The 26,132-nt window shown below is 35.0% G+C and overlaps 1 protein-coding gene and 1 long non-coding RNA gene across 4 annotated transcripts in view; one reads left to right on the top strand and one right to left on the bottom strand.

Annotated features, from left to right (window-relative positions):
- The window catches only part of DNAH7 (dynein axonemal heavy chain 7), a 282,757-nt gene that overhangs the window by 187,286 nt on the left and 69,339 nt on the right, over positions 1 to 26,132 (top strand). For all 3 annotated transcript variants that reach the window (XR_011967739.1, XM_072612713.1, XM_072612714.1), the window contains 6 exons: positions 1,827 to 2,017; positions 7,273 to 7,406; positions 8,418 to 8,753; positions 19,986 to 20,112; positions 21,506 to 21,700; positions 25,864 to 25,956. Coding sequence is in view for 2 of the 3 variants with exons in the window: in XM_072612713.1 (XP_072468814.1) it covers positions 1,827 to 2,017; positions 7,273 to 7,406; positions 8,418 to 8,753; positions 19,986 to 20,112; positions 21,506 to 21,700; positions 25,864 to 25,956 (1,076 nt within the window). In the remaining variant the exon portion in view is untranslated. The remainder of the gene's footprint in view (positions 1 to 1,826; positions 2,018 to 7,272; positions 7,407 to 8,417; positions 8,754 to 19,985; positions 20,113 to 21,505; positions 21,701 to 25,863; positions 25,957 to 26,132) is intronic.
- Positions 1 to 26,132, bottom strand: part of LOC140506029 (uncharacterized) — a 121,934-nt gene that overhangs the window by 78,570 nt on the left and 17,232 nt on the right. The gene's annotated exons all lie outside the window — the stretch shown is intronic.

Here is a 26,132-nt window from a genome sequence, read left to right as displayed (position 1 = left end):
ATATATACTTACAAATATTAAACTTGAATGAGAGCAGGTTTTGATAGCTGTGGGAAATAACCAAAAATAAATACATGCATGCATACATATATGTATATGCACACATACATATGTGTATATATGTACACGTATACACCTCGCACATACACATATACATATTTGTGTATATATGTACAACTATATTGATTCATTAAACACATATTTAAAATTGTGCTAACATATACATTTTTGATAGACAGTATTGTATAGTGGTTAGACGGCCAGCCTAGGTGTCCTAATGACTTGAGTTCAAGTCCCATCTCTAACACATAGGCAAGTCTGGACAAGTCATTTAAATTCTCATTGTTCCAAACAACTCCCTAAAGACCATAAGTTGCAGAGCAGTTGCCACTCTATAGTGATGGAAAGGGATGTCACACTGGGAGTTCCCATATCAATTAAATCACAAGTACAATCCAAAAGATAATTTGCAATAAGGGTATTTAAACATTCAACAAGCATTTTCTGAGCAAGGGAGGTACAAAAGTACTGCCCTATGCCTTCAAGAAGCTGAGAGTTTAATGGGATTGGGTGTGAGGGATTAAATATGTTTGCACTTAAGAACAATCAGAATGAGGTAAATGTTAGTACTGTGGGAGTTCAGAAGAGAAAGGAGAGAGAGTTTCAGAGCTTACTGATCAAATTGCTCAATCCTCTTATTTTGAAGATGGGGAAACTAAGGAAAAACATTCAATCATTCAAGCATTTACTAAATGCCTCCTACATGCCAGCCTCTTTGCTAGGTGCTTGGGATGCAAAGACAAGAGGGAACGAGAGACTGTGATTTGCCTAAGATTAGATTAAGGATTTGACTGAGGTTAGAGCTTTTTCCTTTACCCCAGGTCTGCTCATCCATTCATCTGACTATTTTTAAGGTAAGTTTTAAAACACAGTTAATAATTGGTTATTATATTTTTTTAAAAAATTCATCAAAGAGAAGGGACAAATATCTTAAATCCATTTTTTAGTTTTATAAAGAGTGAAACAGATGGTGGTTGGTACAGCTATTTTTGCATTTAACCTTCAAGCAAACGAATCTGTCACAGTTACAGTTTAAAAAGCAGATGCAATTGAGTCCTTTTCCATGTAAGCACCTGTCTTTAGATACTGAAAAATGCTAGAAAACTATAATGCAGGTAAAGGTATACACACACACACACACACACACACACACACACACACACACTAGTTGATTTAAAGGGAGGAAATGAACATAGAAAGTAAATCATGCACTTTGGCAAATGATTGTTAACACGTGTTCGTATCTGCTACATTTTTATGATAGATTTGAATCCTGGCTGCATCCTGTAAAGTACTATGTCATACCTAACATTTAGAAAAAAACAAGGAATTACTTAGCATTTTATATATCTTTCTGTCATTAGGATCAACCATATGTTTATTCTAAGTGAGATTATCAATCTCGTTTAAAGCTATTAATAGTCTTGAGTATATGAAAACTTGTTTGCTTTTCAGTTTTAGACTGAGGAAATTTCTACGGGAAGAAACATTGAAAAACTTGGTTTACTTATTGCTAATATAAACACACAAAACTAACATTTTCTAGTGTGTTTTTAATAACCCTATATGCAGGATCCCCTTTTCATGTGTGTAAAGGGCTAAGAATTTTTGACCATCTTCCATAGGAAATTCCTCATAAAGTCAACAAAGCAAAGAATCTGGGTAGATGGTTGACCTTGTTGTAATGTTATCTTTTGTCTGTATGAATGCAATGGATATATCTAGTAATTTAAATAACATGAAATCCTATTATGAATTTGTTCTAGTATTGCTGGAAAATGTTGGGGAAGAACTGGATCCTATCCTGGAACCTCTTCTATTAAAGCAAACATTTAAACAGGGTGGGAGCGTATGTATTCGACTTGGTGACTCTACAATTGAATATGCACCTGACTTCCGCTTTTACATTACAACTAAGCTAAGAAATCCACACTATCTTCCTGAAACATCTGTTAAGGCTAGTACTTGGAAATAAATGTATTTCTAGTCTTGTTTTTATAATTAACCATTTTTCCCTTTCTAGTAGTATATGTTAATGCCTATTGTGTAAACGAGCAGTTTTTTCATTCTGAACGTCCCCTGAAAGTATTATAATAATTTGTAAATGTCACCTTTGACAGTGCTTAAGGAAAGCCTATTTCCTTAGTATTCTTTGAAAGCTAATCTAAATTTAATTTTTCCTGTTGATAATCCTTCCAGATTTGGATTGTTTAAAATCGAGGCTTTCTCTCATGTATCATCAAATGATAATATGCTAACTGAATTCTTATGTGCACAATAGAATTTAGCATTTTCTGTTTTTCAACATAGGATATCTTCTATTTTATTCTCATTAGCTTTTTGAAAGAGAGTTTTTCCCCCAATAGTACTTTGAAGATGAGATACTAAAAGGTTCTTTAGGTGAAAAGGTTACTTTGAACATTCAAGACGAAAAGACATTAGACCTTAATAAGATATCCATGACTCGAACCAAAACCAGGAAATAAGCAAAATGGATCATGAATTTGATGGATAACATGAAGAAAACATTAAGACAATGTCAGTGTTTCAGGACTAGGGGGAGGGAAAAGGAGGTGTAGCTAAGTATGGGGAGTTTTTGTAAATAGTGGTTGCAAGATCTTCTCTGGATATAATGAAGATAAGATTGATAATTCCCTACAAATCAACAATACCTCCAGAGGCAGAGGAAAAAATAAGATAAATTTTTGAGGTTATGATTTCAGAAGATAATGGAAATATTTCTAATGATGACAATGAAATAAAGCTTTGGAGAAAAGACCAGAAATTTTCTTTTTTTTCCATACTGAAATATTGGACTTAACAAGGTCAAGGTTAGTAATGTGAAACTGAATGTCATCTGTGTTCATGTAATCTAGATTCTGTAATGTTTAAAGTTGTTACATTTTAATTTAGAAAAATAGGGAACATGTTCGAAGTATAAAAAAAGAAAAAGATTTAGGTTAGCAGTAGTCACCAGTGATTTCTAATTGGGCGCAAATATGAGCCCAATATGTATCTTAAAACACTTGGAAATGGAATTAAATTCTAAAATATGGACAATCCTGAATATGTGGAATGTCTGATAAATTTGTTGGGAAGGATTTTATTATTTTTGTGGCAAAAAATTAATTTGTAACCACATCATTAGTTTGTTATGAATGATGCATTCAGTGAGTTTTGAATGAGTGACTACAGTGTACAGCATTGTGCTAGGTTCCATCCAGAAAGCTGGATTTAAATCTCTGGTTTTAAGGAGCTCATAGCCTAGTAAGGAAGTAAACATGCACACAAATAACAGTAATATATTTACATATCTTAAAAGAAGTATAAATTGTACTATGGGAGTACAGATAAGGTAGATATTACTTGCACAGGGTGCAACCAATTTTATGAAAGAAATAGCATCTGAGTTGTGACTTAAAGGATAGGTAAAATTTGGCAGGTAGAGATTGTATGGATGAAGACAACACACAATCTTTACCAATTAAATTAAAAAATATGTTGACTTAAAAATGTTGCTTATAAGTGAAACGAATGAAATACAAAACATTAAATTTAAACTCCAAATTAAACTAGTAGATTGCCAAAATGTTTAGAAATAAAGAACAAGAGAAAAAATTAAGTAGTAAATAAGACGTACAGAAAATGGTACACATAACAGAAAAATCTTGAGTTCACCACTGACATATAGTAGTTGTCATAAAACTGCAGGGGAGAAAATGATCCATGAATCACTATTGAAATCTTCAAGATCCCTAGAGTATCTTATTGCTTCATTATTTTTAATTGCTTGGATTGATTAAACCGGGATTAGGAAACAGTGAGGCAATTACTTGCTTTCATTTACAAATTAGGATCCTTTCTTAGAATCCTATACAGAGAACTGTGTACTTCTTTGAAAAGGCACGAAAGGGATGATACAGACACTATGTTGAAATGTATTCATTTAGATCTAAATAAAATACGTTGATAAAACCATATTTTTTAGCTTATTTTATATGAAACAAAAGACTAGATTTTTAAAAACTTTGACTTTGAATTGTTCAACGTTAAAAGAAAATGAAAGAAATTCTTCCTTTCATTTGTATGAAGTTATAAAGTGCTTGTAAAACATGCATTTTATTAGTAGGATGCTGTCCCTAATAATGTAACCTCCCATGTACGCTATTATTTATACCAACTCTGACAGTACTCTCAAAGCTTTTAACATGTTGCTCCTGTGTGTATGTGTGTGTGTGTGTATACTGAAACCCAAAACTATGTAATTATTATTATTATTAATGTAAAAGCAAAATTTTAAGGATTTCTTAATTATATAAAGTTCCGATTGTACATTTTCTTAAAGCCATTTGTTTTCTAATCCTTTTTATTCCTCTATTACCTATCATTATCTTGTTGGGTCTCTATATTGCCATTTTTACCCAAATTTTAAAATTTGCTTAGGGTTTTAGATTTTTTAGGCATGTCTGTACTTGAGTCATTTTCACTGAAAGTAATTTTAAAACAATTTGATTCTTAATTTAGTTTTATCTTTCATTTGTTAAAGGCATTAGTGTTTGGGTTTGACTATTCATTTGTTATTTTAAATTATATGGCTTACTTTCCCCTTAGTGAATGTAGTGTTTACTTTATTAAAACAGGGCTATTGCTTTCATTTCAGCTTTCATTAGAATTTTATGTCCTTTTCACTTCCCATCTCATTCATTTATTCAGTTCATTTGAAAAACATTTATTACTGCTATGTGCCAGGCCCTGAGAACACAAAACCAAAGCTGAGTAGCTCTTACCTTGCCTTCAAGGAGTTTACATTCTAATTACAGTGAGGTGGGAGGGGAAAGTACCATATACTTAGCTAAATAAATTTTTTTTAATGTGTACAAAGATCTCAGACAAAGTTAAAACTAAAATAAATTTAATCAAAAGAGAAAATAGGGAAGCTACACTATATGTCAGCCATATTAATCGATATTGTTTTAGACTAAAATAACTAGATAATAAAAGATTGGGATACTGCTGTGATGTAGAAAATGATGAGTTGGCTAACTTAGAAAAATATGGAAAGATTTGGACTTGTAAAGGAAGATGTTATCCATCCTCAGAAGTCTACAATTAAACACGGATACACACACACACATATGTATATACAGAGAAAGGAAAGAGAAGCCCTCTGGGGAGAGTGAAAGGGGGAAAAAAGAACAAAGTAAAAAGTGCACAGCAGAGAACCAAAAACAACGAAGAAAAGATGGGCAGCTCTGAACACAATGTGTAGTATTTATTATGTAGGCTTTCTTGAAATGGAAATTTTTTGCTGTATATTTTTAATTCTCTCTTATGTTCTGCTGCACATATGGCAATGCTTTTTTTTCTTTTATTATTTTGTATTGAAGTTTTAGTATTTAAGTTTATAATATGTTTATTTTTCTTTCCTTCTTGTATATTTAAATTGAAAAGAAATTAATTTTTAAAAATGTACACACGGTAAATTGCTCCTTTTCCCTAGCTAGAGCTCATCTTCTGGCTACTTATTCTATTTAAACTCTTCCTCTCAAATACTCTTTACTCAACGGATGAATATTCCAGAATATCCCCTGCCCACCCCTATATGCTCATCTTTGGGAACAAGATTAGTAAGGTAGGCCCCCATAGTTTAAATCAGGTCACTTAAGAGTTCTTTATGCTTTGGTTTTACCTGTGGAAAAAATTTTCCTTCCTTGTTAACTACTTTGGAAAACCAGTTAGACTCTCCCAGTAGACCAAAAATATTTGATATATGTTGACATATGAAATTATTGAACTCTATTTCTACCAGAAATTAGAAAAATGGTGACAATACATATGTGTTGTCCTAAAGTATAGCAAATATATATTATATATTATTATATATTACTATATATTATATATTATAAATATATTATATATAATATAATATATTATATGTATTATAATTATATGTATTATATATTATATGTATTATAATATATTATATATATAATGTTTTTGAACCAATGCCTCTGCAAAGGCATTCATTGTCCCAGCATTAACTGCTTTTTAAAAACTTCACGTGTGAGTCAACTGTAATTCTCATTGTAAAAAAAAGTAAAAAACACACACATCACAATACCATTTATGCTATTTTGTAGTGGTTGTTGAGGGTTTTTTTTTAAGAGTGAGAAACTGGCCTTTGAGCTAATACTAAGATGGCTACAGCCATCTCATATTTAGATTATTTTGTACTGATGGACCCCAGAGATAATTGTGAGCAGCGTACATGTAGAAGCAGTTTGAAGGAGAAGGATGACTTATGGCTGTGGTCTAGATATTCCCAACTGGGATAGTGTGTTTAACCATAGGTCACAACCTACCATCAAAGAATTATCAAAATATACAGAATTAGAAAAATACGTGTCTTATGTACCATTTCTGAAGGGGACCAATGCTGCAATGTAAACTTTGCATCAACAAAACAGTGAAAGAGACATGTACAATGCATTGGTTCTTGATGGCATCACCTTGGGGAATAATCAACAGCTACCAGAGGTCTTTAGAAATAAGGGAATAAAGGCTTATGAGTAGGGAATTTAAATATCCCAAAGGAGAATATGCTTGCCAATATAGATAATATGGCAGCAATAATGGGTAGAATGAAATAAGTAAAACTAAACAATCAGGTATTGAGAAGTGGTTTCTCAAGTAGCACTGATGAAATGTAAATTTCTTAAATCACTTCTCTAACAATAAGTCTGCCACTATAATACAGGAGGGATCATGTAGTAAAAATACTTTAAAAAAACCCTAATATCAGTTCTTTCTCCTGCTATTTTTTTGCCTCTTATCTATTGCCTATTAACTGCCAATAGCCTTAAAATGAGAATTAGCTAACATATTCAATTATAAGGAAATTTTCTCAATCTAATTCTTTTGCATCTGTCGTTGAAAGTTGTCAGCATTTAATAGTTTTTAACAAGGATACATTAAACTACTTTTATGCTATTTCATGTAGGAATGACATTATAAGTATTTAAAATACAGTCCTGTCCCCTAAAACCTAGGAATAATTTTAAATTCCTACCCTTGTATAAATTTCTAGGTTAAATAAAATGTGCTTTGGGAAAGGTCTGAAAGTGTTTTATGTAGGGATTTGGTCAATAGAAATATAGTTTTTATTGAAAGGGAGCCTAATGGTGGTATTTTTATAAAAACTTTCATTTATAGGTCACATTACTGAACTTTATGATAACTCCTGAAGGAATGCAAGATCAACTTCTTGGAATTGTAGTAGCACGAGAGAGACCAGACCTTGAAGAAGAAAAGCAAGCTTTGATATTACAAGGCGCTGAAAACAAAAGGTTGCACATTTTGTTAACTATGAGACTCACTTATCTTATAATGTAAAGATTTAAAGTTTATTTAAAGTACACATTGAAGATAAGATCTCTTCTTTTAAAGTGTACATGAAATTCTAAGTGGAAATGACTTATTAGAGTATCTCTGATTTTAAAATAATCATTTTTAAAATTGTGTTGTTAAAGATAGTTTTACATGTCAGTACTTTTATATGAATGATTAGAAACAGTTGCCCAAATTTCATGACAAATGCATTTTCAGATATACAAATAATATTCTCATTAGTACAAAAGTTTAATTACTTATCAGAGTTTTGATTTCCACAGTTTAGTGTTTACTCATCTAAAGTTATCTAATTTCACTCTGTTATGTAAGAAATTAATATTTTAATTCAGACTACTCTGCCCCCAAACAGCCATGCCACAGATTTTAGTGTAGGCAAATATCTGTTAGTTAGATTATCGAGTAAAATATAAGGGAAGTAAATGGAGTAATATGATTTGTCTACTTTGTGTCCAAAACCTTTAATGTGGGTAATACAATTAGGCTTCATGACTTAGCATCAGGGTGCAATGGAAAGAGCATAGGATGCAGAATCAGAAGGGTCCTGGCATCACTAGTTATTACCAATTGTGTAACCGTAAGTGGGTCCCTTAACCTCGAAGAGCTTCATTTTCCTCTTCAATAAAACAGTGCCAATAAAATTTCTCCTGCCTAACTCAGAGGAATGATGAGAGGAAAATACTGTTTACAAACTATAAAGTAATATACAAATGTGGGCTGTCATATTTCTCATCATTATCACTCCAGTTATTATTTAAATGATCTTTTTATTTGGAGTGGAATGGCTGGTCTTTGTCATATTTTTCAAGATAAGTGGATGTCAGAATGTAACATCAATCTTTAGGTGACAAACTACATACTTTGTTACAAAAGAATGTGTATTTTTAAGGGTATATATGTAAAGTGGTTTTTTTCCCTTCAATGAAACCCCCTCCTGCATTTTATTTTAGGCAGTTGAAAGAAATAGAAGACAAGATTTTAGAAGTTCTTTCATCTTCAGAAGGCAATATATTAGAAGACGAAACTGCTATTAAGATATTATCTTCCTCGAAGGCTTTAGCTAATGAGATTTCTGAGAAACAGGAAATAGCTGAAGACACAGAGAAAAAGATTGATGACACCCGTATGGAATACCGTCCAATTGCCATTCATTCGTCAATCCTGTTTTTCTCAATAGCAGATTTAGCTAACATTGAACCCATGTACCAGTACTCACTCACTTGGTTCATTAACCTTTTTATCCTGTCCATAGAAAATTCAGAGAAATCTGACGTTTTGCAGATAAGGTATGTGAGATAAATACTAAATAACTACTAATTAAGGCACGGGTATCAGAAAGTGTTTTGTAGCTTTCATTGTTATTTTGGTATTATGTTGGCATTGTGGCAGTTTCTCTAAAATGAGCCTGATTAATCATTATCCCAGAAATAAACTTGGGATTTAGGAGCTGAACAGATGTGTCCAGACTCAATCTGTTAAGCCATTCGTCAGTGAATCATTTGCAAATAGATGTGCAGTTCTAATAATAAAAAATTTTTTAACTTATTGTTTCAAGATTTTATTAATAATTATCAATGACATGAAGTAAGTCATATAGAAAAATATATGATCCTAGCACTCTTAATAGCCTACTTTTTTTTTTAGAAAAAGGTAAGATGCATACAAAGATATGTGTAAGTAAAAATCATACTTGGTAAGAGCTGATAAAAATTGATGATCTTTTACAGTATTAGTTCTTATTAATTATCTTCTTTTTTGAATGAAATTCTTTTTTTATGTTTGAATATTCAATTTTGATCATTATAACCAAGGGTTTTTTTTATTTTAAAGAGGATTAATTTAGAATTTATTTGTAATAAAATTAAGACTATTTTTAAGAGTTGCTATATGAATAAAACAGAATTTATATACCTCAAGATCCATTAAGTGATTTTCATAGTTCTATGTTGTACATTGTAAACATTTGTGGTATTGTAAAATAATATTTAACGTGGAGATATGCTAGAAAAAAATAGATTCACTGATCCAAAAATCATTTAAAGAAACTATGGGAACTCTGTAGTTCTCTTTTGTTGACTGGTTGTGTCAATATGAAGTCACAGATTTTAGTTTCCTGCCAAGTCTAAGCTTCAGTGAACATTCAGCTTAAAGATTCACATATATAGTTAAGAAGTCTATTGTAGAAATCCAACATTAATCTCAATGTTAATCCGGTAAAGACTTATATTTCTTTATATGCAGTGTTTTAAGTTTTTTTTCTTTCCCAAGGAGCTTGTCACCTACCTAGAATTCTGTATTTTTTAAACTAGTAATATTTTAGCCATGATCATTTATTATTCTCCAACTGATAGAGTAAGAATGATAAATTCTGCACTGAAAAGCTGCCATACAATTTTCATTTATGGCTTATCTTTCTACTAAAATTATATGTACAGTATTGATAAACCTTCCTTTTCATCCAAGTCAGTTCATTGCCCCTGTTTGAAAATGTTGAAGGAATAACTGAATCTTCAAGGAAGAAATGTAATAATGGATATAGGGCTCAGAAGGTCATACTTTTTGTTTGAGAATATTAACAATCCCTTTAGATTATTCTATATTCGACATGTTTCTGACAATCTTATGACCTATGACTTAACAAGGACCAATAGCAAAAACAGGAAAGAGAAAACTGACCTCTTAAAAAGAAAAAAGTCTCTAGGCCTTTGTTGTTTCTACTTTGGTAAAGCAGAGAATAGAATGGTTTTTACCTCCATACAAATAGACACACACTCATACATACGTATACCTATTTGTGTGTAACGGTAGCCATTTATTTCTAGGGCTGGCGGGGGAGGAAAGAAAAAATTTACATGATAATTTGGTTGTGTATTTTAGAAGAATAGTAAGTTGTATGTAGTGGATTTGCAGTTTTATGTGCAATCATCTTTTTTTAAATTAGATTTTTGTATTATATTCTTAGTTTCTGTTAAATATTTCTTACATTTTTTCCCAATTTTTAAAAATGTTTTTATTTAAGGTTTTGAATTCCAAATTCTCTCTCTCCCTCCCTATCTGCCCTCTGCCTTCCCTGAGACACAGTCAGCAATCAGATATAGGTTATGCATGTGCAATTACGTAAAACATTTCCCTGTTAGTCATTTTGTACAATAAGACTCAAGAAAAACTCAGAGAAAGTGAAAATAGTCTTCTTCAACCTGTATCAATATCAGTTCTTTCTCTGGAGGTGGGCAGTATGCGTCAAGTCCTTTGGGATTGTGCTGGATCATTATATTGCTTGAGAATAGTCAAGTCATTCACAGTTTTTCACCAAACAATATTATTGTTACCGTATACAACGTTCACCTGGTTCTGTTCATTTCACTATGCCTCAGTTTCATGTAAGTCTTTCCAGGTTTTCTGAAATCATCCTTCTTGTCATTTCTTATAGCACAATAATATTCTATTACAATCATATATCGCAGCTTGTTTAGCCATTCCCCAATTGGTGGGCATCCCTTTGATTTCCATTTCTTAGCCACCACAAAAAGAGCTGCTATAAATATTTTTGTACAAATAGATCCTTTCCCTCCTTTTTTGGATGTCTTTGGGGCATAGATCTAGGAGTGGTATTTTAGCCCTTTGGGCATAGTTCTAAATTGCTCTCCAGAAGGTTGGGATCAGTTTCCAACACCCCCAAAAGTGCATTAGTGTCCCAATTTTCGCACATCTCCAACATTCAACATTTTTCATTTTTGTCACATTAGTCACTCTGATAGGTACGAGGTGGTATCTTAGAGTTATTTTAATTTGCATTTCTCTGATCAATAGTGTATAATCATCTTTTTTATTGTACTATATTATGAAAATGCTTGTTTTATTCCATAAATTTAAAATGAAATTTAAAAAAGAAAAGAAAAAAATCAACAACAATAAGCCAGGATTTTTAGGAGTAAAAAATTATGGCTTTGGTAGAATTAAGAGAATTAATGTGCTTTCCCTCCAACAGCATAATCAAGGGCTTATCATCTCTCTTCAGACAAAACCATTATGACATTTTTCCATTTTAAAATTAGCTGTCTGCTTTTTGTTTTGTGATTTCTGGCTGGTACTCTAACTTGAAGATGAAATTAGAAATCATCCAATAAAAATAATTTCTCTATTAGAATTGCTGTACCGTATCTAAAATTTTAATGTCAACTACAAAATTTAACATTCCATTCTGACTTGATGGGAAATCTGGGTCAAAATTAGAAACTGAACTAATTTGCCAGTAGCTAAAGTCTTTAAATAAAACCTATCAACAATCAGAACATATTTTTAATACTAATGTTCTCAAGCCAATGAATTATTTATTTCTTTTAATTAGGGATTATCAGTATATCGAACAAAGGTGCTAAGTTAACCTTTAGAAAAGAAATATGTATAGTGAGAACAATGTGCTGTTTTAACAGGCTCAACTTCTTTTCACTTCTTCTCATTTAGGAAAATGCTAAATAAACCTGTAGGTAAAGAACAGAGATGTCCATACAAACTTCATTACTAATCTACTTGTCTTTAACAACCAGTCAGTAGATACTAGCCAGTTGAAAGATTTGGTTATCCTGTAGAGTAAGGAGCAGTGTGGCTTAGTAGGTAGAAAATCTGAAGAACCAGGAATACCCGAGTTCAAGCGGTATATTATTAAGGGCACTGTCTTTGGAATCAGAAGATCTGGATTCAGATTTCAACGCTGATGCTTTGTATGACCTTGGACAAATCACTTAACATCCCTAAGGTTCTATTTTTTCATCTGTAAAATGAAGACATTGACCTAAATGCCTTCTGAGGACCCTTTCAACTCTTGGTCCTTGATCTGATTCCCTACCTGACTCATACTGTCTATGTCTAGGTGATGGTGGCCGAGTCACTTAACCTCTCAGTGTCCCAGGGAACTCTATGATGAGAGATTTGAGAGAAGACACTAATTTGCATCACAGCTCCCCTAAAAAATGTATTGAGAAACTTGTACTTAGCCCTATCAGAGAATACAGAGCTAATATCCCCCCCAAAACTCAATGAGAGTAGAGATACCACCACATAATAAATTGATCAGGCATGTTACTGAACTGAGAATTAATTAGGCTTTATTATTTATCAGATGATACTTTGTCTTTAACCAGATTTCTATTCTACCAAAAGATAACTGTAATATGCTTGACCAGTGAGGGCTCTGCAATCTTAATAAGTTAACAGTCATTACAGGTAAGCCAAGTCAATGAAAGGTTTCATTGTTTGATTTGTGGGGCACAAGAACAGCCTGTGTACACCACAGTTAGTGAGTCTTTTGAATTTTCATTTCATATCAGAAAGTTCTTTCTTAGAATACAAATAGCTCTGAGGGGCAGCTAGGTGGTGCAGTGGATAGAGTACCAGTGCAAGAGTCAGGAGGACCTGAGTTCAAATCTCACCTCAGACACTTGACATTCACTAGCTGTTGTGTGACCTTGGGCAAGTCACTTGACCCCAATTGCCTCATCCTGGGTCATCTCCAGTCATTCTGATGAATATCTGGTCACTGGATTCAGATGGTTCTGGAGGAGAAGTGAGGCTGGTGACCTGTACAGCCCTCCCTCCCTCTCTCAAAACAAAGTCAAGTGCAAGTCATGTCATCATTTCTCTGATGGCATAGTCTTCTCCGGCAACAAAGGACGAACACACACAAATACCCCTGAAAGAGGGTGTATAGTATACCTTGAGCACCTCTGAAAACAGACTCAGGAGAGTTGGGAGGGATCCAAGGATCATCTGGTACAATTGGTGATTGAACAGAAATCGCCAATACACCATCCTCATCAAGTGATGCCTTAGTCTCCCTGTGACCTCCACGGAGGGAGAACCTACCGAGCCTGCACATTGCACTTGGAGACTTTGAATTCTTAGCAGTTTTTACCTTAAGTCAAGTTGAAATCTGCTTCTCTTAAACTCCTCTCAAACTTCCAACAGTACGCCCTCATTCTGCCCTCTGGGAAGCTGCTCACTTTAATTGAATAACCATTTCTGAATTCTTCTCTGTGTTGAAAGGTAGTATGCTATAGTAGACAGGGCATTGGACTTCTGTTCTCACCTCAGGTGTTGGCTAGCTATGTGACTTTAGACAAGTTACTTACACTTTTTCTGAGCCTCACTATCCCCAGCTATAAAATGGAGATGATGGTTTTAATGCATCTTTTCCACAGTTGGGGAAGCTAGATAGTGCAGTGGACAGTGCTAGGCCTGGATCCAGGCAGGAAGACTCATCCTCAAATACATACTAGCTGAGTGACCCTGCACAAGTCACTTACCCCAGTTTGCTTCAGTTTCCTCATCTGTAAAATGAGCTGGAGGAGAAAATGACAAACCACCTCCCCTATCTCTGCCAAGAAAACCCCAGATAGGGTCATGAAGAGTCAGGCAAATCTGAAAATGACTGAACAACAACAATTCCTTGTTGTGGGAATTAAACAATATAGATGCAATAAAGAGGGGAGATGGGGATGCCAGACAAGCTAGGCTGATGTCAGTGCATGTAATATAGTTGATGGGTGATTGGTGTAGGGGAATCTCTTACCCTGTAAAATCATCAGGCTTGTAAATTGAAGGGTATGTTAGTCGAGGGGAAAGGGAGGATGTTACTTGTGTCACTGATGCATGTGCTGAGTTGGGCCAAGAGAAGAACCACAGTAAGTGACATTCTCTATTCCTTGATCTTCAGAGTGGCATCAAGTGCTGCTAAGAAAGTGCCATATCATTTAGACATCTATTTTAGAAGTTGGCTCCAGAATACTCCTTTTCCCATCATAAAGGAAGGTTGAACTTGCAAGGTAGTCCCCAGTCCCCAGATCCTTGGCTCACAAATTTATTCTGCTACTTCTAGGGGCTTTTGGTTCACTTTGGGTTATTAATCTCTCTCACACAATTTTCTCTCTTCCCCAACTCCTGCCCTCATACTAGGGGACTTCAGTGTACATGTTGACTATCCCTCACACATCCTAGTCTCTCAATTTCCCAATCTACTCACTTCTTATGACTTGTTAGTGTATCCCACTTCAGCCATACACAAAGATGGTCATGCCCTTGATCTTGCTATCAGGCATAAATGTGCTGCCTCTGTGTTTAAGACTTCCAAAATCCCTTTATCTGACTATAATCTGTTGCTGTCCACCTTTCCTTCTGCCCTCTCTTACCAAACCTCTTTGTCCGTAGCAGAACCTCTAATTCCTTGACCTCTCAGCTCTCTCAGGCTGTCTTCCCTGTATTAGCCACTCTTTCCTCATCTTGACTCCTTGGCGAACAGTTCAACTCCTCACTATCCTCTTGAGTCCCTGGCTCCCTTATCATATCACCAGTTATGACCTGCCAAGCTTTAGCCTTGTATCACTTCCACCATCTTTTGCCTTTGCTCCTGTACACATGCTGCTCAGTGTAGGTGGAGAAAAGCATACAACCAGTCTGCCTATTGTTCAGTCATTTCAGTTGTACCTAACTCTTTGTAACCCTATCTGGGGATTTATTGACAAAGGTGCTGGGGCCATTTCTTTCTCTGGCTCATTTTACAAACGAGGAAACTGAGGCAAATGATGATTTTTTTTTTTTTTTTTTTTTTGCCCAAAGTCACACAGCTAGTTTAAGTGTCTGAAGCCAGATTTGAACTCAGATGAATCTTCCTGACTTCTGGTCCCACATTCTATTCACTGAACCACCTAGTTGCCCTCCTCCCCTTTCCCTGCTACCTAGCTGTTCCCACCAGCAGACTATTGCAATAGACTAGGCATGGGATGATAAAGGCCTGCACGAGAATGATTACAGTTTCAGGGAGGAGAAGGAGATATATTTTAGAGATGTTGTAGATAGATAGACATTGAGCATGGATTGACTTGGGGGTGGAGGGAAGTAGAGATCATGAGAGTCAAGGATGATGAGCCTGAGGGCCTAGGAAGATAGTGTTGCCCTTGACAATAATAGGAAGTTAGGAGATGGGGAGGGTTTAGGGGGAAAGATTATGAGTTTTGTCTGCAGATTGAGTTCTGACTGGGTCCATTACAAATTTATGTTGTTATAGTTGTTCAGTCATTTTTCATTTGTGTCTAACTCTTCATGACCTTATTTGGGGTTTTCTTGGTGAAGATACTAGAGTGGTTTGCCATTTCCTTTTCCAGCTCATTTTACAGATGAGGAAACTGAGGCAAACAGGATTAAGTGACTTGCCCAGGGTCACACAGCCAATAAGTATCTGATACCAGATTTGAACTTAGGAGGATGTCTTCCTGATTCCAGATCTGGCACTCAGTCCACTGTGCCACCTAGCTCAAATGGGCAGTCCTACACCTTCCATATCAGCTCACTATCCTATTCTCCAAGATGACTCTTCCAAACCTTTTCAGCCCTTAAATCTTATGTGGCTTCCCCTCACCCCACCTCTTAGTTGAGAACTTTGCCTTTTATTTTATTGAAAAAGAGGTCATTCAAAATGAGCTCCCTCTTCTCCCCTCTCCCTCATATCGCTCAAGTCCTGTTTGCCACTATCTCCTCCTTCACCCCTGTGTCCCACACTAAAAGGTGAACTTCTTACCAAGGCCCAACCCTCCAGCTGCGTTTTGTGACTAAACTCATTGAAAACACCTTCTACAGTAAATGCCTTCACTTACTCTCCTCCCACTTCTTAAGTCCATACAGTCCAGCTTCCATCTCCATAATTCCACTGAAACTGCTCTATCCAAAGTTGCCAACGATCTCTTAATTGCCAAATCCAAATGCCTTTTCTTCATTCTCATCCTTCCTGGTCTCTCTACCACCTTTGACACTGTTGATCATCCTTTTTTTCATGATATTCTCTTATCTCTAGGCTTTCAGTATGCCCTACTCTCCTGGTTCTCCTCTCACCCATCTGACCACTCCTCAGTGCCCTTTGCTGGGTCCTTATCCAGGTCATGACCTCTAAATGTAGGTGTCCCACAGGGTTTTTTTCCTGGGCCCTCTACTCTTCTCCCTCAATATTACTTCACTTGGTGATTTCATAAGCTGCCATGGATTTGATTACCATCTCTATGCTAATGATTCTTAGATCAACCTACCCTGTCATACTTCTCTGCTTACATCCAATTTTACATTTCCATTTGTTTCTCAACCTACATGTCCAGTAGACATATTAAACTCAACATGTCCAAAAGAACCTCATAATCTTAACCCATAAATCCTATCCACCTCCTGTAACTTGCTATTACTGTCAAGGGCAACTATCTTCCTAGGCCCTCAGGCTCACAATTTAGATGTCATCTTTAACTGTTCATTATCTCTTATCATCCCTTCCTCCTCTTGCCCCATATAATCTGTGGTCATCAAAGTCTCTAACTCCACATCTCTAAAATATATCTCTTTCTCTTCTCTGACAGTCACCACTCTAGTGAAAGCCTTTATCACCTCATGCCTAGACTATTTCAGTAGCCTGCTGGTGTGTGTGTGTCTGCCTGCCTCAGGTCTCTCCATACCTTAACCCATCCTCCATACAGCTGCCAAAGTAATTTTCTTAAAGTGAAGATCTGACCATGTCATCCCCCCTCCTCAATAAACTTCAGTGGATCCCTACTGTTTCCTGGATCAAATACAGAATCCTCTATTTGATCTTCTAAATTGTGTTTCCCAGTTCCACTCTAACATTACTCCCCACCATGCACTCTTTGATCCACGGACAGTGGCCTCCTTGTTGTTCCTCAAATATGATATTCTATCTTTTTTTTTTTTTTTACCTCCTGGCATTTTTTCTAGTTGTTTCCCATTCCTGGAATGCTTTCCTCATCTCTGCCTACTGGCTTCCTTCAAATTTCAACTAAAATCCTATTTAATACAGGAATTATCAGTGCCCTTTTAACTCTAGTGTCTTCCTTTTTTAAAATTAGTTCCTATTTTTCACGTATATAGCTCTGTTTGTTTGTTGTCTCCACTATTAGACTGTAAATTCCTTGAGGGTAGGGACTGTCTTTTGCCTTTTTATGTTTTTGCCTATTCCCAGCATTTAGCCTAGTGCCTGCTACATAGTAGGCACTTAATAAGTAATTATTGACTAACTCTTACTACTATTTTTGCTTACCAACTTAAATTGGCTATTTCAGAATCACACCAAAGCGTTTGCCATCCTTTGGGGAAGTTACTAACTTGTCATATTTCCGATGAATAAAAAAAAGCACTACTTCAACTACCTCAATTGATTTAATCTAAATTGGACTGGAAACACATCTCTTTTGTAAATATTGACAGGATTTTTTCAAAATTAAAACTATTTTTTATTTTTTGCCAAAATCTGGAAATTTTTTTAGAAGCAGAAAACATTATTTCCCACTGGAATACTTTTCTTTCTAAATCCTACAGAGTAGTAAGAAAGGGTTTTCCACTAACATGCCAAAAATTGCTCCAGAGAATCTCCATAAGGCCATGGCCTGCCATGGATTGTAGAGTTTAAAGTAATTATATTTTCCTCCCAACTCAAGGATATAGACTAGAGCAAAACAAGAAAAAATTGTCTACCTTTGCATTTGCCAATTTTTTAATTGCAAAGAATATATGATTTAATGATTTTGTTTGGTATGAACTAAGAGCTTGAGATTCCATCCTAGCACTTCTACCTTCATTTTCACTAGTTGTCTCTAATGGGGGGAGGTGCCAGTTTTATTGGTGCTATTTTCCCCTGTGTTCTGAAGTTCTAGGCAGTTTTCTTGCATTGATTTTTGCTTTATGGCCTTCAGGTTTCTTGACTTATTTTCTTCTGGTAGACCTATAGGTGTCTCTGTGAGTCTTGTCATCAAGATCAATATTTTGCTTGTATAGAAATCAAGTTTTTTCTTAATGTTATTACTTTTTGCTTCTGTTAGACTCTTTTACTTCTATGTATTTGCACTCCCCATCTTTTTTGCTTCTTTGGTTAGATTTGCCATCTTTAGTTCCCTGAGACATCTGTTAGACTTTCCCAGGACAGTAGATTTTGTATGGGGCTCTTTTAATGCAGAGCTCTGGGCTTTTGGCTTCTGGAACCTAGAGACTTCAGATGGATGTGAGTTATATATAGCCATTGATGGTGTCTTGGTTTTTTCCCCCAGTGTGTTCTGCCACAAAGTCTTTAAGCAAGTGTATTAAATAAATTATATATAAGAAGTATAGCATATAAAATATGCCTATTAAATATAATATATAATAAAATACATAACATAATGATATAAATATGATAAATATTTATATGTACATATGTAAAAGAAGGACCAGGAAGGCAGGTATATGTGTGTATGTATATACTTCTGATTCTTCTTTTCTAACAGTTATTAACACGCCAATTATCACTTCGTGTCTTTAAGTTCCCAATCAATTAGTCCACCTAAATGGTGAAAGTACCTTACTTTGCCTTATTTACCCATAGACCTCTGTGCACCTCAGCTATTTCTGTGTTACTTTCCAAAAGATAGAGAAAATCTCCCCATCAATTTAGGAATCAGTAGCATGAGTAATTTAAATCTGCAGAAAATATAGACATTTTATTTTGTTTTCAGTGGCTTTGCCAATCAATTTTTTATCAGCATTGCTAAGCAGAAAAAAAATTGACTAATTCAGTGAATATACTTTTCCTGTTGAGATGCTGTTGGCTTATTGATAATGAAAAGCAGGTAAAGACATCAAAAAGTAGGTCTTGGGTAATCCACATATGAGAAATTCAGCCTATGAATAATCAAAAAGTTAGTTATACTACTAAATAGTTTTGAGAAATTGTACTCCAGACATGGAAACTCCTACCACCAATGCTGATCCATGTGTCATTATTGTCTCGAAGAGCTTTTAGGGACATCGAGAGATTGAGTGACTTGCTCATGGTCACATAAACTGTGATAAATTAGAAACAGAACTTGAACCCAGGCCTTCCTAACTCCAAGGACAGACTTTTATCCAAAAGTAGTTGATCATACTGTGATTATCAGTTGTCCTAATTCTTTGTTTAGATTGTCTTTATTAATGCAGTCCGTCATTGTTTTGTGATTTCAAGCTTTCTTTTACTAATTTCATATCCAAAGCAGGACACTAATCTCTTATTTATGTTATTAAATAGGAAGTAGTGCTTTGAATTTATCTTTAGACATAAACAACTAGAAAAAAATGCCTTTACGTCCAAAATATAAACTTATGGGAAATTAATGGAAAAACTAAATGTATCTCCAAAATGTATCTCCAAAAAATAGAGCTAGGCCATAAGGCTTTCCAAACAATACATTAGTATAGCATGTGCAAGGATTTTTTTCCCAAAAGGAAGATGGGTAGCTTTAAAAAAAATCAGTCAACAGTAAAATGTAATTCCACTGAAATGTTTCTATGCTGTTTTGCTCTCAAATTGGTTCACATGGCTAATGAGGATCCTTGATTGTTTTTTGGGTAATTGACCAGAAAGTTTATTAGAACAACGAAGGTCTTACAGGTTTGTAATAGGTTTTCGTAAATGCATGGGCTTTAAAGTGATATTAATTTTTAATTTTTTTATTTCTTCACAGGCTACAAATTCTCCAGGATCACTTTACTTATTCTTTATATGTTAATGTCTGTCGTTCACTCTTTGAAAAGGATAAGCTGCTCTTTTCCTTTTGTCTAAATATGAATCTCCTGATACATGAAAATTTGGTCAGTACTTTTTGAAAATTTTCATAAGGCATTGATGTATGAAAAATTACATTGTTACTAAGTTATTGGTTCATAATGACATCCACAAAAAGGAAACATTTCACCCATAAATAATGCTGAGTATTTTTAATGCAATTCATTATAACAAGATATTTGATTCCACAGAGGCGAAAAATATGCGATAGACAGAGCACAGTGTTAGAACTACATATTTCTTAACATTTAGATAAAGTAGCCTATAAAGATATACCAACTCCGTATTTTAGTATATTGTCTCAATATGTTTATACCAAATAGACTAAATGCATGTTTAAACATTTGAAGCAATTTAGTAGCTAAATCAAACAGTTTGGGTTTGATATAGTGGAATTTTAGCACTACTTAGCACCATTTGAAAATGGAGTTCTCTCTTCATTGGTTCTAATAATTAGAAGGAAAATTGACCAATTTAAATGTATTCATTTAAAGTCTGAGGTGATTTTTAAAAGACAGCTTTTTGTACACATTCCTCAACCAGGCTCTTTGGAAACATGGCTTATTTTTGTATCTTATCGTCCTAGAACTCAATGATGACTTTTGCCAGTGTGGTGAATAAATTTGTAATTTAGAAAGATCTTGATTACTTTCATGTCTTTTACAATCCTTTTTCTTAACAGTAATTCAGTAGGGGCAATGAGTAATTTTAAAACCATAAATAAAGGTTAGGGCTTGTAAGAAAATACTATTAGCAAGAGATCTTTTCAAATGGTGTTGAGAAGTGCTAAAAATTCTGCTAGAAATTCTAGAACTCATAGGGGTCTCTCCAGGTCAGAGGATGAATTAAATATTCTGACACTCCTAATCATTGAATACATCATTTGTATGTTTGTAAAACATATATCTAAAAGATAATTCTGAGGACTATTTAAAATGACTAGCTAAGGAAGGTTGGAACTTGTTAATGAGTACTTGAACACTCATTTCATTTTAACACTTCCAACATGATCAGACTCTGCTGCTGAATTTGGAGGTTCCCTTACAGGCATCAGTGATGGCAGAGGAATTCTGATCTTGATGTCAAGGATTTACATTAAAAGAAGGGTTTGACCCTCTTCCATTTAAATAGTAGAGAAATCTGTAAGAATCAAATAGCAAATGTTCAAGTAAAAGTTGGACTAAGTGATCTCTGAGCACTAGCTCAGATTCTGATTCTATAAGTCTTTAAACTGAAAAAGTAACTGCCACCCCATCACCTAGCACCTTATAGGAATTTAATAAACACTTGTAACTTGATTAGCTGAAAGTCTTAATGTTTACCCTTTAAAATTTAAAGTAACTAAATGTTCCATAACTTGACTAAAGTGCAAGCAAATTGTCTAGTTTTTTACTTCTTCCCACTGCAATTTCATTCAAGGTTAATGAAGATGATTGGAGGTTTCTGTTAACTGGTGGCATTGGTCTGGATAATCCTTTCTCCAATCCTTGTATATGGCTTCCCCAGAAATCTTGGGATGAAATATGTCGATTAGACGAATTACCAGATTTCAAAAACATTCGTAAGGAGTTTGTAGCACTGAAAAATGGATGGAAAAAAGTATATGATAGTTTGGTATGTATGAAAAATTGTTTCATGGAACTTTTGCTTAGTGTATGGTTTTAATATGGAAAAAAGAAAACGCTTATCTTCTAGTCTTCACAAATAAAACAAATAAAGAATCTAGGTAGGCATTAAAATAAAACTTTAGTTTTTTTCTATCATTGTTTGACTATGTACTGCCTTCAAATTGTCACTAAATTTGGAATTTTTACCATTAGTTTTGAAATATAAAGGCAAAGATATTTTCCTATGTTGAATAATCTGTGGAAACACTGTTGTTGAATTGACAAAAACTATGAAAACTTTAAACTTTCTGATTCGTATATATGTATGTATATATATAAACATACATTCACATACAAAGCTATGTATATATGTATACATTCACATACACATACATATATATGCACATACATATAATATAGAGGTTTGAAAACCTTTTCACTAGCAAGTGACTAATGAGTAGTGATTGACTTGGAGGGAAAGCTGAGCCTACTCCCTATTCACTATTAGTAACAGTGGAGCAGAAAAGGAGTGGGCAGTTTTCAAAGATTTTGTATACAGCACTTATTTGAGTCAGAATTTACTCATTTGAGTCAGAATAGTTACAAACATCAGGATTGATTTGATGAAAATGATGAGGAAATTCAGAAGCTACTAAATGAAAAATGAGAACTCTGTAGGTTATAGCAGCAGAATAGTTCGTCCATCTCTAAGGGAGCATTTAACTCCTTCAAAAGTAAAGTACAAGCAAAGCTTAGAGAGATGCAGGATTCCTGGCTCAGTAAGAAGGCAGATGAAATTCAGTTTCATGCTGATAGTAACAACCCAAAGCACTTTTATGATGCCCTGAAGACTATTTATGGGCCAAAGACCTATGGTGTATCTGAATTACTCAGTGCTGATGGAGCCACATTGGTTTTTGATAGGGACATGATCCTAAAGAGATGAACTGAACACTTCCACAGAGTTCTCAACAGACTGTCATCAATCAATGCTGAAGCCTTTGACTGTTGACCTCGATTTGAAATTAATCCTTCTCTTGCTGAACTTCCACCCAAAGAAGAGGTTTTGCCTCTTGTGTGGCAAAGTGCCTGGTGTTAATTCCATTCTAGCAGAGATTTACAAGAAAGGGGGTCCACTGCACATACAAAAGCTGATGAAAATCTTCTATATTATATGTCAAGAGGAGGCTCTCACTCAGGAGATTAAAGATACACCTGTTGTTCATCTATACAAAGGAGAAGAAAATAGGTTGTCCTGTGACAACCATGGGGGAACAAGAGGTCCTCTCTCTTAATCATTGTTGGCAAGATTCTTGCCAGAATCCTCCTTAATAGGCTGATCCTTCACCTGAAAGGTAGTCATCTACTCAAGAGCTAGTGTGGCTTCAGAAAGAGCCAAGGAATAGTCACCATAGTGTTTGCTACCCAACAACTCCAGAAGAAATGCCAGGAGCAGAACACAGGTATATAAATGATGTTCATTGATCTTTGATATCTTAGTAGCAAGGGTCTATGGAATGTCATGGTGAAATTTGGTTGCCTGGAGAAGTTCATCAGTATTGTACACCAGTTTCATGATAGTATTTTTGCATGGGTTCTGGATAACGGGTGATGTTCTGATGCTTTCCCAGTCACCAATCTAGCAAAGCAGTCCTGATGCCTTACTCCCATGCTTTTTGTTGTAGTATGATGTTTTCAGTGATGTCAGACGCTTCAGTGAGGACTAAAATGACATCCAGGTCAGCTATTGAATTGACAGTAAATTATTTTTATTGAAAAGGCTATAAGCTAAGACTAAAGTGGAGGTAGAGTTGGTATGTGACTTTTCATTCTCAGATGATTAGGCACCCAGTGCAGCCTCTAAGGCTGAGATGCAATGTATTCTTCAATTCAGTTGCTCAGTTTCTCTGTTGCCTGTGCAAATTTTGGCTAACAATTAACACCAAGAAAACAGAGGTTCTCCACCAACCAGCATTACACCATCCACATGTGGAACCATTGGTTACAATAAGTGGAGAAATTTGGAATACTGTGGATAAGTTCACTTAACCTTGGCAATATACTTTATAGATATGTCCACATAAGTGATGAAGTTGACACACACATTGCCAGAGCTATCTCAGCATCTGGGAGGCTCCAAAAGATTGTGTGTGAGAAAAGAGGTGTTAGGCTGCCTACCAAACTGGAGATCTACAGAGCCACTGTGCTGACCTCGTTGTTGTATGCCTGTGAAACCTATGACAACATACTAGTGCCATGCCAGAAAAATTAAACTCCTTCCATTTGAATTGTTTAAGAAAATTCTGAAGATTACCTGACAAGATGGTACTGGACACTGAGATCCATTTTTGAGCTGAACTGCCAAGTATTCAGACTCTAGTGCAGAGAGTACAACTCCAAGATGGCCAGGCCACATTTTTCAAATGTCAAATGTATGTTTGCCTAAAAGACTCTTTTAAGGAGAACTTACACAAGGCAAGCACTCACATGATGATCAGAAGAAGTGATACAAAGATACTCTCAAAGTCTTTCTGAAGAACTTTAGAATTGATTGTGAAACATGGGAGACACTGGTACAGGATCATCCAACATGGCATGAATCATGGCTGCAAAGAAGCCACTGTGCTCTGTAAACAAAGCAGAATTGTGATAGTTCAAAAAAACATGGGCTGTGAAAATTTCGAGACATCTCTTTTCCAAATGGTCACATGGACCACTGGTACTCAACCAGTGGTAGAGCTTTCTAGCTTGTATTGGTATGATCAGTCACACCTAGACACATTGTATATTGACCCTGACATTGTGATGTTCTTTTGGTCTTCTTTGAGCATGAAGGACAATCAAGAACGACAATTAATGAATATCATAAAGATTTGTTATATTAAGATGTGATGACATGATTAGATGTCTTCTTAAATACAGCTTACAAGACAATAAATTTCCTGAAATACTAGAATTTGGAAGAAAATTAGTTCCAGCATGATTTTCACATGACACTATCTTAGGTGTGCAAGTAACAAAATTAGACAAAAATTTTGAGTCAATGTTTTCAGAATATAGAAAATTTGATTTTGTATGGGAAATAAGGAAATACTCTTAGAAATTAATAAGCCTATGTCATATCATATACTAAAACCTACCCTTCTTAAATTCATGTCACTGCACTCATTCCCTTTTTTTATGTGGCTTTCTGATCCCTATCACCACTAGCCTGTGGTGTGGTCACAAGATCTGCTATATATTCATTTAAACTGTCTACTTCTGGACCTCTCTGATGACTCATTGGGCTATGGAGGGGACCTTGCAGTGTTAGTAGAGCACAAGCTATGTCAGGTCCTAGTGAGACCATAAATCTGGTTTCTGAAGGTTAGCCTAGATAATTGTGCAGTAGATTTTACCACATTGTCTAGAGTGGTGAAATCTCTGGGAGACCAATTTCATTACTGGGGGTGTAGGGGGATGTGAGGTGTGTGTGCTGAGATCTTCCTTGTGCTTTGCTAAGCACTTTCCTTGCTACAATCCTGTGAAGTGCATGGCATAATTAATTTCATATCCCTTTCACAGATAAGGAAACATGACTTAAATGGGTCATATAGTGATACAGTATTTGAACCCAAGCTTTTTAGTTCCAAAGCTAACCTTTCTTCCTCTGTGGTCCTTCCTTATATAATATATAATACATACAAGATAAAACATGTTTTATCCCTCCTTTTTGATATCAGGATTGGTTATTTTAGGTTTGTTTTTTTTTCACCCCTTATATCCATAATACCTAACACAGTGACTTGTATTAGGAATCATTTAATACGTTCTGACAATTAGATTCACAATTTCATCTAAACTCTTAACTAGTTATTATACAAACATTCTTATGGGTTTATTCATGTCAAATTTCCAATATAGGAAAGGAAATTCAGTGTGCTCTTAATATGGTATGCTCTTAGCTTGGTATAGTGAAAAGGACATTGGCTTTAAAGTCACAATTTCTGTCTCTGTGACTAGTGATCCTTGGACAAATTATTTCACCTTTGGCCCTTATTTCTTCATTTGTAAAATGTGGGGTTGTACCTCTAAGGTCCCTTCCACCTCCAAATCTTTGATCCTTTATTAGTATGTACAAAAGGTTTATTTAATTAGATTTAAATCAATTTGATTCATCCTTTTTTATAGGAGCCACACCATGAAACCTTTCCTCCATCATGGGAAGAAAAAGTAAATGACTTTCAAAGGATGCTTATTATTCGCTGTCTGAGACCTGACAAGGTAAATATGAATCAGAGCTTTGAAGGCATGTCCCAATAGTAAGTCTTTTACCCACAAAAATGGATTATATATAAAAAAAATATGGTTCATTAAAGTTATATTAGCCCCAAAACTAGCCAGAATTTTGTAGGAATTGTAGGAATTTGTAGGAAATTTGTAGGAATTTTATTTCATAA

Source organism: Notamacropus eugenii, chromosome 5, assembly GCF_028372415.1.
Source record: "Notamacropus eugenii isolate mMacEug1 chromosome 5, mMacEug1.pri_v2, whole genome shotgun sequence".
In the NCBI taxonomy this organism is placed as follows: Eukaryota; Metazoa; Chordata; class Mammalia; order Diprotodontia; family Macropodidae; genus Notamacropus; species Notamacropus eugenii.
The sequence above is the reverse complement of the archived record's forward strand: the minus strand, read 5'-3'. Positions and strand labels throughout refer to the sequence as shown.